Below are 14358 nucleotides of genomic sequence, written 5' to 3' on the forward strand. Positions count from 1 at the left end.
TTCCTGGTTGTTTTCATGGTTATATTTGCTGGTCTTGACAAATGTCCAGTTTGGACAGCCACATGTCTTCACAGCGTCTCTACGCGCTCCTTCAATTACTTCAGAGCTGGTGTTTTAGAGAATCTATTTAGCGCACTCACCCTTCCTCCTGTAATGCCAGGGGACTTTGAGACAGCTTGGAAAGGTTCTTGGCATACTCTTCTTCAATCTTTATCCTAAAACACAAATGAACCAATGCGTGAGAACCTGAACTGCCTCAACACAGATGAGCTCCTGGATTAAATGTCCTCGGACCCTAAACAGGTTCCAGTTGATCAGAACCAAGCTCAGGAAGGGCTGGAGGAGAACCGTATCATGCATGTGTGTGTAAACATGATCAATAAGGTCAATAATCCTCCACAGTTCATAGAACAGACATTCTCATCTCATTTTCTTCCCCTTCAGAGAATTGTCGGGTCTCGTTTTGACTGTCGTTTGGTTTCTCCTGTGCCGCCGCTCTGGAAGGTAAATGAGGACATTAATTTACGTATTGATTGTCAACAATGTCCTTTCTTAACATTTAAGCCAGGAGCGACTATTATACTGTCTTCTTGTCCCGTGAGAGGTCGTCACGGCAACCCAACAGTCTCCTGGGTCGTCCTCTAGTCCTGTCCTTTGCATCGTCCTCCCCAACACCAGCCACTCTCATGTCCTCCCTCACTACGTCCATGTCTCTTCTCCTGGGTCGTCCTCTAGTCCTGTCCTTTGCATCGTCCTCCCCAACACCAGCCACTCTCATGTCCTCCCTCACTACGTCCATGTATCTTCTCCTGGGTCGTCCTCTAGTCCTGTCCTTTGCATCGTCCTCCCCAACACCAGCCACTCTCATGTCCTCCTTCACTACGTCCATGTCTCTTCTCCTGGGACGTCTTCTAGTCCTGTTCCCTGGCAGTTCCATCCTCAGCATCCTTCTACCGATATAGTCCCCGTCTCTCCTCTGGACATTTCCAAACCATCAAAGTCTGGTCTCTCTGACCTTGTCTCCAAAACGTCTAACCTTCACCGTCCACTATGAGTCTTAGGTCCTGTCCAAGGTTTCCTTCCCTCCATCGCCAAAGTTCTTGCTCTTGTGGGTCACGTTGGGTTCTGTCTTTCCCTGCTACACCTGTAAAGTGCCTTGAGATAACTTTCTGTTATGATCTGGCGCTGAAATGAAATTGAATTGAATTGAACTTAATTGAATATGATGACCTGTATAACAAGTTAGATAGTAAAGAGGGAGAGAAGGATCTGTCCAGGCTGGCCAGACAGAGAGACAGAGACGGGAAGGACGTCCAGCATGTTAGAGTGATGAAGGGTAGAGAAGGAGGTGTTGACAGAGACCAGTAGTAGAATCATTCATAGAACCGTTCCACCTTGTTTTTTTATTTAACCAACTTTAAATCTTGTTAACTGTCTCTTGACATCTGCTAATGTTGCCTTGTTGAATGAAAACACAACTACCTCTCATGGATGAACTCGGCCATCTCTTTCTGCATCTGTTTGCCCTTCAGCTGCTTCTGCAGAAGGACCTCGAAGCCAGCCACCGATGTGGCCCCTTGAGGGTCTTTCCTGTCAGTCTGAGGAGGATGAGGAATACAAGCATTTAAAAAGATCTGTGCACCAGTAAACAACCAGTTTGTGCTTAGAGTGTCAACTCTGCTGCTCAGCTTTGACAACATTTCGGGTTTGTGAGAATGAACTGCGAATGCGTGACTCGCACTTTAGCGAGTGTGTCAAATGCTGGGTGGGTAGATGTATGAATGTTGTGACAAATGTGAAAATGTTCTACTGATCATCCTGCTGCTTTCATGCTTAAAAGAGTAAACTTCTGAAGCAAGTAAAATTACTGCTGTTGCATGAAAGAACCCAGTGGATGTAGAAATGTAGAAAGACATTTTGCTGAAGGAACTTTGGGAGCTGCATGCTTTCAGAGGACGATGCATTGTACCAGGTCTCTACGAAGGCGTGACAAAGACTCACCCAGAAGTAGTCGCAGTAGCTCCAGTCATCGGGCTTGAGGAGCTGCTGCTCCGTTCCTTCTCCAGGCAGAGGGAACGTCACACAGTTGATCTGCAGGACAACCAGATGACGAGGAACTGATGATCAGTGAGTCGATCATTACGTCTGAAAGACAGCGTATAGGTACTACTACTACTGTACTTTCTGCTATAGTCTCCACAACTCTGTAGGTCTCCCTTCTTCTTGAAGATGGACACCAGAACACTTCTCCTCCATTCCTCTGCATCTTCTTCCCCTATAGGATTGTATTAAACAACCCCATTAAAAACTCTATCGCTACCTCTCCTAGACACTTCCACACCTCCACAGGTCCAACTTCGGGCCAAACTTCACTCGTGCTCATCTTCATCACTTCCTGGTCCACAACAGGTTCCACTACTCCCCTTTGTTCTCCCCTATTCTCCTCATTCATTATCCCCTCTAAATACTTCTTCCATCTTCCTACATGCTACTGGCCTCTGTCAACACGTCATCTCTATCCTGAATCACTCCCCTTCCCCAGAGACGCTGATGGGCGGGACAAAGCCCAGCATTTATCCAATGACTGTCCAGTGTCGACGCTCATGCTTGACTGTGTTGAAGCGCTGTGACGCTGCAGGGATAAGTCGTATCAGTTACTGTTACATGTTGCACGACTTCACCGAGAAGGATTCCTACTCTGTGAACCCTCATTGGTAATAAACTGATGCTGAACCTTTATGAACATCATTTCTAGGCTTAGCCAGGGCGCATGCATCGATTGCACCCGTTAGTGTGCATGTGCCGAACTTCCCACTGGGATCAATAAAGTATTCTGACCTCTCCAACATTCCTGAAGGATGCAGAGTTCACAGGTGGGCTCATGCACACATCCCAACACCGTCCTCCTCAGGATGGTTGCTAACACCTTTAGCTCACGGTCAAGAGTGAAGATTCTACCGCGACAAAAGGTCCTTTTCATTTCTGTTTTCCATTGTCTTGTTAAAGTCTTTGTCTTGTATTTAGGCGTTTTTGTAGATAAAGAGACTGTCCCTGCCTTATCAGTGACTAGATAATAAATTGATTTTAGGAACGTATCCCTGAATATACTGACATTTTACAGTGTAGTGTTTTGATTACTTTAATATTAGACAATTTAAAAACATTTAAAACCTTCAGCCGGAAAAAAACTAAAACATATTGGATGCATTTAATAAAACATTTCTTTGATGTGAAACTGCTGCAGCGTCAGAGATTCAAGCTCAGAGACGAATTTACTCAAGACTCTGCTGCAGAAGCTTAAATAGATGGTGGGCATGAAAAGGCAGAAGGAACACTTTATTCTCTGCCACCGTATGAAGCACTTGATGGACACGTTCCAAACCGGCACACGGATCCGAGCCTGAAACGACACGTCAGCTCACGGGAGCGTTCGGTGATCTTCTGAGCCCAGCGGGCGCCGACTTCATTTTCTGCCTGAGATCACACACGGCCACTGGATGTCCCATCGCACCGGCTCCATCGATCACGACTGTTTACCTGCCTCTCACATCCAGCCGAAAATGAGGGCTTCTCCTTTACGGCTGCTTCGTGAGGAGCCACGAATCGGATATTAACACAGATCACCTTTGTGACAAAGGCTGTAATAAATCCTCGTGAAAGATCTGAACTCCAGCTCGTTCATTTTGTCACTTCCGAGTTTAAAACTGGATTCTCATTATGCTGTAAGAATCATAACATGAGATTTAAAAAAATGACAATCCTCCTCCTCCCACTATTGAAATTGATCTACCGGTATTTCCATTTGTTTTTCATCATCTTTCAGCAAATGAGTATGCAGGATGCTCTGCTGCTGTTGCTAAGCAACAAATTACTTTAGCTCCATCCACACACATTCCAACGCCAAAACAACCTCAGACTTCCTCTCTGTTCACACTGTTCCTTTTTCTCCACTCCTTTCCATCCATCACCTCCTCAAGGACCAATCAGATCGTCCCGTCCAGCCAGCATGGGCACTAATGCTTAGGCTAACGGTGCGCTGAGATTTATTCTGATATTCGCCTCCAGTAGTGAAGGTGAAAACAAGGTTACGGCGTAGCTTCTTCTTCTTCCCTGACCCGATCATGTGTGAAGCCGCTGCATGGCTCGAGGGTACAGTGGTTATAGATGTGCGTGCATCTCCATGGCAACAGTAGAGGGTTGTGTAATGAACAAAAAAACAGCTTTGTGTACCGAGGTTATGCAGCTACAGCTTCATTGTTAGCTCCTGTGTCTGCGTCTGTCTTCTGTCTTCATGAGTAGAATCATTCATATCCTTGTTAAACTGCTGTCAGAGTATTTTATTCCAATGCTGGCATTATTTTAACTTCGAGGTGGGTGGATAAAGATTCGTTTGCAAACCAAGGCATGTAAAGTGTAGGGTTAGGGTTGCTACACTGTTTGCTGAATCCTGCAAGTCCCAGAAAGAAAGATCAGAGCCTGGACCCCAGACGGGAGAGAAGAGGGGCAGATGTTTTCCATTCTGTTGTCCTCTAGTTTGTGAGAATATGCGACTAGATCAGGCATGGGCAAACCTAGGCCCGGGGGCCATATGCGGCCCGTTGGTCTTTTTAATCCGGCCCGCCAAACTTGTCCAAATTATATTACATTAAATAAAATTGTATTATAATTAAACCTCATTCATTTGACCTTTTTGCTGTAATGCTACCTGTAAAAGGCCAAATCCTTTAATGCAATAGCTTTCATGTGTCATTTATATCAGCTCACACAAATACTCCATCCATCTGTTCTTGGTCCGGCCCCTCTGTCAAATTTTAGAACCTATTGTGGCCCGCGAGTCAAAAGGTTCGCCCACCCCTGGACTAGATGTCAGTGAAATGCAATTCTTGCGTGGATGCTGGACTTACGCTTCACTGAGATGTAACGAACTCACAGTGAGGGACAGATGTGATGACACTCACCTCCTCTGCTGAGAACATGATGCTTCTCTTCCTATCATTATCTCATGTCTTCATTCCTGCATTCTGTCTTAACTTGTCTTCGGACTGACTGTTCATATTAGGTAGAGGATAAAGGAAAGGATTACTCAGATGCAGGTAATACTTGGTTAGGAGGTATGTGCTGTACTGAGTGACATTTCTAATTCAGATTTAAAAATGTATCCTTCGTGTTGTAAAATAAAAATACAGAAAACAATTATCAAAGCAAACAAATAATTAAATTACGGTTAAGGAGAACGGACGGGCGCCTCGTCTCTGTAGTACGTCTTCAGTGAGCGTCTGAATGGCTCCTCCCCCACTCATCAGTGCTATTGCCTTTGTCACCATGGAAACTGGACTTGCTGCATATATTGCAGGTTTTCTGGCGTTTGGGTCAGTGAGCCCCCCCCCAGCACAAAAACAAGCCTCGTCTTCATCATTAAAGGTTATGTAACCCACCACAGATACTGCCTGAGCATTCAACGGCCTCACCACAGAAGGATGAAACGCTACGGCGCTGCGTGACCTGGAGGGGGGGTACGTCATCATACAGAGCAGCACCTCAACATCTGGATCTGTTGGACTGACTCCACCAATCAATCAATATTATGGATCACAAAATGAGTGGAAGGCTCCTGGACAGCCCAGATGACGATAACATCAACAGATGAAGACAAGCAGGAAGCTACGCAGGACGCAAAGAACTTCTGCTGGACTCACGGTGATTTTTGTCTCCTTGACCTCCTTGATGTGCCTCCTGGCTGGAGAAATCGAGCCGGGGGGCTGCGGGGCGAGACAGGAGGGATCATCAAAACTCTCCTCAGTGTCAAAACTCGCTGCCATCATCATCACCCTCTCGTCCGCTCCTGCTCCTCGATGCTGGGACTCTGTCCGTCCCTCCGAGCACTGAGGCTGCCTTCAGTCTCTCTCGCTACTGAGCGAGTGGAGAGTCCTGACTCATATTGCAGGGGGCGTGGAGGAGGAGGAGGAGGAGGAGGAGTGGGGTTGCAGGGAAATCGGTGCAAGCGCGATGAAGGCTAGCCTCCGGTTAAGCTGCTTTCAAACGACTTTAGGGTCCAAAGATGTGAGACAGATGGAAGAAAGGTGTCCCGAGCCGACTCCCACTCCACCTCCAGCCCTGACCCAATGAGAGAGCGACAGAGGAGAGAGAGAGAAAGAGAGCGAGAGGGATGGAGAGTAAGAGGAGAGAGAGTGACGGAGAGCGAGAGAGACGGTAGTCCCCTGCTGGTCGCCGCGTGCGCATGCGCCCGGGCAATGTGGGCGAAGCGTCTTGCCTAAGGACACGACGACAGTGTACACGTGCCTGAGCCGGGAATCGAACCGCCAACCACCTGCGCCACCGCCCCGGGTATCAAGCTCCTTTATTGTGGACTAAGCTCCCTGATTGGTTCATGAGACAGACACTATGTCCAATAGTAGATTAGGGACTACTAAAGGCTTACAGTGAATCGATACAGTAATCAATACGCTGCCATCATGACACACTGAGCTCCTCCCCCTTTATCTGATCATTCACGTTATAAATATATGCCAGTAATCTCTCTCCCTCTGTTTGTCCCTCTTCCTGTCTCTGTCTGCAGGCCCTTCTGTCCTTGGTGCTGCAGAACCTGGACCTGTGTCCCCCAACCCTGATGTCCACATCACTAGCATTAGCATCTATAGCTTTACATAGCAGCTCTCTCTCTCTGGATCAATGCCAATCTTAGTCAGGACAACGCCTGTGGAAGAAAGGCTACGCATGTGATAGCTCTGTGGTATTTGACACGCCAACAGGTGCAGCGATTGAGTGACGGTTGGAGCAACATCTTAAATTCAAACCTGAAACATGAACCTGAAGCATTTTAATGACACATTTCAAAGCAGAGAAATGCTGCCGTTCTGAACGTCACGCTTCCGTTGGCTCCAATCTGCAGTTAGGAGTTCTACATTTACCAGACAGCAGTCATCCTCAGTGAGAGGAGCAAGACAAACACAGGAAGCTGTGAGGAAATGGGTCCAGCGGGCCAACAGGTCACTTCTGCTTCCTCATGTAGGCCGCTACAGAGTTGCTGATCTCCACACTAGTTCTGTTTTGTCCATAGTACTCCACGAATTCTCCATCAGGTCCAACGAGGTACATGATGATAGTATGATCGACCTGAAGAGGGATTGAACAGAGATATTGGTGATGATCCGGTGCTTCTCGACAAGCAGGACTGACAGCAGAACCAACCAAAACTCACGATGTAGTCGTTGTCCTCGTCCTTTGGTCCCGGACTGTAGTAAACTCTGTAGGATCTGGAGACCTGCTCAATCTGAGCTGGCGTTCCGGTCAGGCCGATCAGCTTCGGGGAAAACTCTGAAGAACACACCAGGTACCCTTCAGAACGCACCAGGTACCCCTCAGAACGCACCAGGTACCCCTCAGAACGCACCAGGTACACTTCAGAACGCACCAGGTACCCTTCAGACCGCACCAGGTACCCTTCAGAACGCACCAGGTACCCTTCAGAACACACCAGGTACCCTTCAGAACGCACCAGGTACCCTTCAGAACGCACCAGGTACCCCTCAGAACGCACCAGGTACCCTTCAGAACGCACCAGGTACCCTTCAGAACGCACCAGGTACCCTTCAGAACGCACCAGGTACCCCTCAGACCGCACCAGGTACCCTTCAGAACGCACCAGGTACCCTTCAGAACGCACCAGGTACCCCTCAGACCGCACCAGGTACCCTTCAGAACGCACCAGGTACCCTTCAGAACGCACCAGGTACCCTTCAGAACGCACCAGGTACCCTTCAGAACGCACCAGGTACCCTTCAGAACGCACCAGGTACCCTTCAGAACACACCAGGTACCCTTCAGAACACACCAGGTACCCTTCAGAACACACCAGGTACCCTTCAGAACACACCAGGTACCCTTCAGAACACACCAGGTACCCTTCAGAACGCACCAGGTACCCTTCAGAACACACCAAGCATTCCCCCGCAGACCTTTTATCCCCCCTCCTCTGCAGGTGGAGCACGACTGACCATGATTGTGATAACATTAAGTTAATGATAAAAATCCAGGGGGGGGGGGGTGCATCACAAAAGTATTCGTCACAAAATGTTGAATCCACCTTTGTGAGTTGGGGGGGGGCAGTTTGCTGCCTCCATACATGAACTAACAAGAAGGTCTCCTGTGTCTCCGGCAGCAACGCGAGGAGACACAGGAGGAGCAGATAGCAGCAGGACCGCCATCTGCTCCTCTGAACAGCAGCAGGAGGAGTAGATAGCAGAGCCAGAACCCTCCTAAATGACCCCCAACAGCCCGGAGACGCCGTGACGAACGCCGCGTCGGTCTGGGGAGGCCGGTCGCAGCCAGTGCACCTGACAGGTACGGCCGACTACCGACCGGTACCCGAATAGGTTCAGAGAATATAGAAGCACTTCATTCTCGTGTTACACAGCAGGTAGCCGGCTAACCCTGAGCCCCGATCAGCACCAGAACTCAATCTAAACCCAAAGTCCTTTACGTGATGAATATATATGAATGAATATATTTATTAGAGAGAATGTTAGAGTACAAGTACAGTCACACAGTTCAGTAGGACTTCAGGAACTATACATTCTGGTGGTTCCACAGGTGCTCATGTACCTTCGACGTACGCAGCCAGGGCCTCCGTCGTGTCCCGTCCCGGATCGATGGTGATGAGGATGGGCGTCAGATTCGGGAGAGACTTTATTTCATCTGTGGAAACAGAAGAACACGATGCCGAGAAAACGAGCAATAAAGTCCTTTTGTCTCGTCTTTAGAAGGTTCCTACCGATTCTATCCACCACCTCAATCATTTTCTCCAACTCGTCCGGGCAGATGTCAGGACAGTGAGTGAACCCGAAATAGATCAGGACCCACCGGCCGAGGAAGTCCTCGCTCCCAGCGGGCTTGTTGTTGTGGTCGATGAGCGAGAACGGACCGCCCAGAGCAGGCCGGCCGATGGATCGGGTCCGCTCCTTTTCGAGTACTGAAAAATTCAACAGTCAAATGATTAAAGATCAATTGATCAGAATCCTTTTAAGCCGACAGAACAAAAAAGTCGTTTCATAATCAGATGACTGGATCTTCTTTGAAGTGGTGAAATACTCACACTCTTCCTTTTCTTTCTTGAAATACTTCATCGCTCCAAGCAGCGAACCGCCAATAGCAAAGGTTACTGCTAAAGACTTCCATGTGACGGGCTTTAAGGGAGACAACCGGAACAGAAAGGTGAGGAACCTCGTCTGAATTTGATCTCTTCTTCCCAGACAGATAAACAGATTGTCCTCGGGGGACGGAGTGGGATTTAAACTGCCAACCTCGAGATCACTAGACGACAGTCTCCCCGGCGTTATGAACACTCCGTCTACGGAGAGACCAGAGCGTGTCCGGGGCCCAGAACACACGGAACTCTTACTGCGCTACCGGCTCTGCCACTTAATTTAAAGCTACCGCTATGTTGCATTCCAAAGACAAGCCATACAGATACGATTATTGATACGAGTGTTGAAAGGGAAACAAATCGGTCTAAAAATACAACCATAGACCTCGACGATGTAAATAGTGACAAAAATATGCAAACATTTCCTTCAAGTTATAAAATCTGTCTATAACTTGTGCATGCGCAATGCATTCTGGGTCGATGTCGACCGTACTTGTACGCTTTTTGTATTTTGTCATTACTGCTAGACGCAGCACGACTTCACCGAGAAGCGTTCCTAGTCTGAACCCAACGGACTGCGCTTCACAGAGCTCCACCCTCCAGCGATCAATGGACGAGCCTCTCTAGCAACTATCCTCCTCATTGGTGGTTATAGACGAAGGGTAAAAACAAACAACCTCCCGATCGCTGTTATTGGAGACACGCTGAGAATCCACAACCTGCAGCTCTAAACGTTGCGTGTCCTCACCCCAGAACTCTTCGGCTCCTTCCCTGCCGAGGACGGCGGAGGTCTGGAGGTCAGGGATCGAGATGGTTGACAAAGCCACGGACTTCTGCAGGTGTACCACGGACTCACCTGCAAAGGAGAAAACTGCGTTATGAGTTCAAGCCTTCCAATACTGATTACTGTTCACCCAAGACGCAGCTAAGCCCGTTTATCAAGAAGTTATGACGCGTGAGAAAATACACCAAAGCTGCCGCAGGCCTGCCGACACGGGACCACAGGTAAGGGACGTGGTGACTGCTGCAGGTGAGTTTAGCTGCTACCTACCTGCCCCGCTCGCTGCTGCAGGTGAGTTTAGCTGCTACCTACCTGCCCCGCTAGCTGCTGCAGGTGAGTTTAGCTGCTACCTACCTGCCCCGCTAGCTGCTGCAGGTGAGTTTAGCTGCTACCTACCTGCCCCGCTAGCTGCTGCAGGTGAGTTTAGCTGCTACCTACCTGCCCCGCTAGCTGCTGCAGGTGAGTCTAGCTGCTACCTACCTGCCCCGCTAGCTGCTGCAGGTGAGTTTAGCTGCTACCTACCTGCCCCGCTAGCTGCTGCAGGTGAGTTTAGCTGCTACCTACCTGCCCCGCTAGCTGCTGCAGGTGAGTTTAGCTGCTACCTACCTGCCCCGCTAGCTGCTACAGGTGAGTCTAGCTGCTACCTACCTGCCCCGCTCGCTGCTGCAGGTGAGTTTAGCTGCTACCTACCTGCCCCGCTAGCTGCTGCAGGTGAGTTTAGCTGCTACCTACCTGCCCCGCTCGCTGCTGCAGGTGAGTCTAGCTGCTACCTACCTGCCCCGCTAGCTGCTACAGGTGAGTCTAGCTGCTACCTACCTGCCCCGCTAGCTGCTGCAGGTGAGTCTAGCTGCTACCTACCTGCCCCGCTAGCTGCTGCAGGTGAGTTTAGCTGCTACCTACCTGCCCCGCTAGCTGCTGCAGGTGAGTTTAGCTGCTACCTACCTGCCCTGCTCGCTGCTGCAGGTGAGTTTAGCTGCGACCTACCTGCCCCGCTAGCTGCTGCAGGTGAGTTTAGCTGCTACCTACCTGCCCTGCTCGCTGCTGCAGGCGAGTTTAGCTGCTACCTACCTGCCCCGCTAGCTGCTACAGGTGAGTCTAGCTGCTACCTACCTGCCCCGCTAGCTGCTGCAGGTGAGTTTAGCTGCTACCTACCTGCCCTGCTCGCTGCTGCAGGTGAGTCTAGCTGCTACCTACCTGCCCCGCTAGCTGCTGCAGGTGAGTTTAGCTGTGACCTACCTGCCCCGCTAGCTGCTGCAGGTGAGTTTAGCTGCTACCTACCTGCCCTGCTCGCTGCTGCAGGTGAGTTTAGCTGCGACCTACCTGCCCCGCTAGCTGCTGCAGGTGAGTTTAGCTGCTACCTACCTGCCCCGCTAGCTGCTGCAGGTGAGTCTAGCTGCTACCTACCTGCCCCGCTAGCTGCTGCAGGTGAGTTTAGCTGCTACCTACCTGCCCCGCTAGCTGCTGCAGGTGAGTTTAGCTGCTACCTACCTGCCCCGCTAGCTGCTGCAGGTGAGTTTAGCTGCTACCTACCTGCCCTGCTCGCTGCTGCAGGTGAGTCTAGCTGCTACCTACCTGCCCCGCTAGCTGCTGCAGGTGAGTTTAGCTGCGACCTACCTGCCCCGCTAGCTGCTGCAGGTGAGTTTAGCTGCTACCTACCTGCCCTGCTCGCTGCTGCAGGTGAGTTTAGCTGCGACCTACCTGCCCCGCTAGCTGCTGCAGGTGAGTTTAGCTGCTACCTACCTGCCCCGCTAGCTGCTGCAGGTGAGTTTAGCTGCTACCTACCTGCCCCGCTAGCTGCTGCAGGTGAGTTTAGCTGCTACCTACCTGCCCCGCTAGCTGCTGCAGGTGAGTTTAGCTGCTACCTACCTGCCCCGCTAGCTGCTGCAGGTGAGTTTAGCTGCTACCTACCTGCCCCGCTAGCTGCTGCAGGTGAGTTTAGCTGCTACCTACCTGCCCTGCTCGCTGCTGCAGGTGAGTTTAGCTGCGACCTACCTGCCCCGCTAGCTGCTGCAGGTGAGTTTAGCTGCTACCTACCTGCCCCGCTAGCTGCTGCAGGTGAGTCTAGCTGCTACCTACCTGCCCCGCTAGCTGCTGCAGGTGAGTTTAGCTGCTACCTACCTGCCCCGCTAGCTGCTGCAGGTGAGTTTAGCTGCTACCTACCTGCCCCGCTAGCTGCTGCAGGTGAGTTTAGCTGCTACCTACCTGCCCCGCTAGCTGCTGCAGGTGAGTTTAGCTGCTACCTACCTGCCCTGCTCGCCGCTGCAGGTGAGTTTAGCTGCTACCTACCTGCCCCGCTAGCTGCTGCAGGTGAGTCTAGCTGCTACCTACCTGCCCCGCTAGCTGCTGCAGGTGAGTCTAGCTGCTACCTACCTGCCCCGCTAGCTGCTGCAGGTGAGTTTAGCTGCTACCTACCTGCCCCGCTAGCTGCTGCAGGTGAGTTTAGCTGCTACCTACCTGCCCCGCTAGCTGCTGCAGGTGAGTTTAGCTGCTACCTACCTGCCCCGCTAGCTGCTGCAGGTGAGTCTAGCTGCTACCTACCTGCCCTGCTCGCTGCTGCAGGTGAGTTTAGCTGCTACCTACCTGCCCCGCTAGCTGCTGCAGGTGAGTTTAGCTGCTACCTACCTGCCCTGCTCGCTGCTGCAGGTGAGTTTAGCTGCGACCTACCAGACAGCAGCGGAGTGTTGTCCCTTTCTGCCCGGCTTCTCTTCGTGCAGCTCGGGTCTCGACGAACCGGAGCACAACGTTCAACGGGCTGGGAAACAAGCGGCACGTCCGGCTGTGATAAAAGGGCCGCAGCGCCATGTTTGGACCGGAACTTGGAAGCAGCAGCAAGAATACCAGACTGCTGTTCTGGGGTCAGTTCTATGTATTCTTGATGACGCGTGACAGATAGCTCAGAACTGAAATGGCTGCTCTCAGATCAGTCTCCCGGAAGAAAAGACGGAAATGACGTAACAAAGCTGTTCCTCTGCCGTTAGCTGATCTGTGTTTAACAAGAAACCCTTGATGAAGTCCCGCCTCTCACCCCAAACGATTTTCAGTTGGATTTTTATCATTAATATTAGTAATAATAATAATAATAATAATAATAATGCTGCGTTGGTTTTATTTAGCGCTTTTCTGGACACTCAAAGACACTTCACATTGTGCGTTATTCATTCACTCCATACATGGTGGTGGTGCAGCTGCTACTGGAGACAGAGCTGCCTGCCCTGGGGCAGATACAGCAGCTTGCCCCAGGGCAGATACAGCAGCTTGCCCCGGGGCAGATACAGCAGCTTGCCCCGGGGCAGATACAGCTGCTTGCCCTGGAGCAGATACAGCTGCCTGCCCCGGGGCAGATACAGCTGCCTGCCCCGGGGCAGATACAGCTGCTTGCCCCGGGGCAGATACAGCTGCCTGCCCCGGGGCAGATACAGCTGCTTGCCCCGGGGCAGATACAGCTGCCTGCCCTGGGGCAGATACAGCTGCCTGCCCTGGAGTAGATACAGCTGCTTGCCCCGGGGCAGATACAGCTGCTTGCCCTGGGGCAGATACAGCAGCTTGCCCCGGGGCAGATACAGCTGCCTGCCCTGGGGCAGATACAGCTGCCTGCCCTGGAGTAGATACAGCTGCTTGCCCCGGGGCAGATACAGCTGCCTGCCCCGGGGCAGATACAGCTGCCTGCCCTGGAGTAGATACAGCTGCTTGCCCCGGGGCAGATACAGCTGCCTGCCCTGGGGCAGATACAGCTGCCTGCCCTGGAGTAGATACAGCTGCTTGCCCCGGGGCAGATACAGCGTGGACCCACCTCACAAGCGTTTTCTACATTGATGAAAGCACATTCTAAATTTAAGTTAATCACATTTCAACATCATAAGCAGGATTTATCCTGTGGAGCTCAGACTGAGGAGGCTCGATGCTCCTCCTCCCGCAGTGATGAGACCTTAGAACATTTATTTTACTCGTGCCCTGCATCACACCGTTTATGGTCAGACATAAAGAATTGGATTTCACTAAGAATTAATGATGCTCCATAATTTGGATCACAGCATATCATTTTTTATATGGATAATTGGGCCTCATCTGTTTCAGATATAATGAACATAATAGTGTTACTGGGTAAATATATTCATTCTGCGAAATGGAGAAATAATAAAATAATAGGCCCTCCGTTCCTGGATTTACCAACGAATTAAGAATGTTTACGTTATTTATTGTTTGTATTTAAATATCAAATGCAGCTCTGCTCCTATGTGCACATTTGAAAATGTTTAATTTTGTTTTGTATTGCACAGTATTTGAATGTACAATTTGTATTTGTACTTATATTTATATATCCCCATGGTATCTGTACTTTTTGTTTCAATATTTGTTATCATTGAGAATTTGTATTTTCATTGGTTCAATAAAAATAAAATGGCTGCCAATTTGC

General features: G+C 50.3%; 2 protein-coding genes across 3 annotated transcripts in view; both read right to left on the minus strand.

Annotated features, from left to right (window-relative positions):
- The window catches only part of gas7a (growth arrest-specific 7a), a 12925-nt gene extending 7065 nt beyond the window's left edge, over positions 1–5860 (minus strand). Inside the window, exons 1-4 of the mRNA XM_068750255.1 lie at positions 5697–5860; positions 2002–2091; positions 1483–1598; positions 141–215 (exon numbers count right to left, since the gene is read on the minus strand). Coding sequence (XP_068606356.1) covers positions 141–215; positions 1483–1598; positions 2002–2091; positions 5697–5825 — 410 coding nt within the window. The 5' untranslated portion in view covers positions 5826–5860. The remainder of the gene's footprint in view (positions 1–140; positions 216–1482; positions 1599–2001; positions 2092–5696) is intronic.
- Positions 5861–6829: 969 nt separating this feature from the next.
- Positions 6830–12751, minus strand: sco1 (synthesis of cytochrome C oxidase 1). Of its 2 annotated transcripts, none has more exons than XM_068750135.1 (7): positions 12609–12751; positions 9912–10019; positions 9113–9203; positions 8792–8989; positions 8623–8715; positions 7220–7335; positions 6830–7134 (listed from the first exon to the last, which is right to left on the minus strand). In XM_068750135.1, exons 1-7 carry the CDS (start codon positions 12744–12746, stop codon positions 7009–7011), a joined length of 870 nt encoding a protein of 289 aa, XP_068606236.1. In that variant the 5' UTR covers positions 12747–12751; the 3' UTR covers positions 6830–7008. The 2 variants fall into 2 exon arrangements, with proteins under 2 accessions (XP_068606236.1, XP_068606237.1); XM_068750136.1 differs by having other exon boundaries at positions 12567–12641.
- Positions 12752–14358: the final 1607 nt, after the last annotated feature.

Source organism: Brachionichthys hirsutus, chromosome 16 (genome assembly GCF_040956055.1).
Source record: "Brachionichthys hirsutus isolate HB-005 chromosome 16, CSIRO-AGI_Bhir_v1, whole genome shotgun sequence".
NCBI lineage: Eukaryota > Metazoa > Chordata > Actinopteri > Lophiiformes > Brachionichthyidae > Brachionichthys > Brachionichthys hirsutus.

What these genes read in the sequence shown, in the direction of transcription:
- sco1 (XM_068750135.1), bottom strand. Translation starts at nt 12,746, where the DNA reads ATGGCGCTGCGGCCCTTTTATCACAGCCGGACGTGCCGCTTGTTTCCC. An exon ending in AGGAGCCGAAGAGTTCTGGG is followed by an intron (nt 9,204 to 9,911) that starts GTGAGGACACGC and finishes TCTCCCTTAAAG; the next exon opens with CCCGTCACATGGAAGTCTTT. An exon ending in ACGAGGACAACGACTACATC is followed by an intron (nt 7,135 to 7,219) that starts GTGAGTTTTGGT and finishes ATCCCTCTTCAG; the next exon opens with GTCGATCATACTATCATCAT.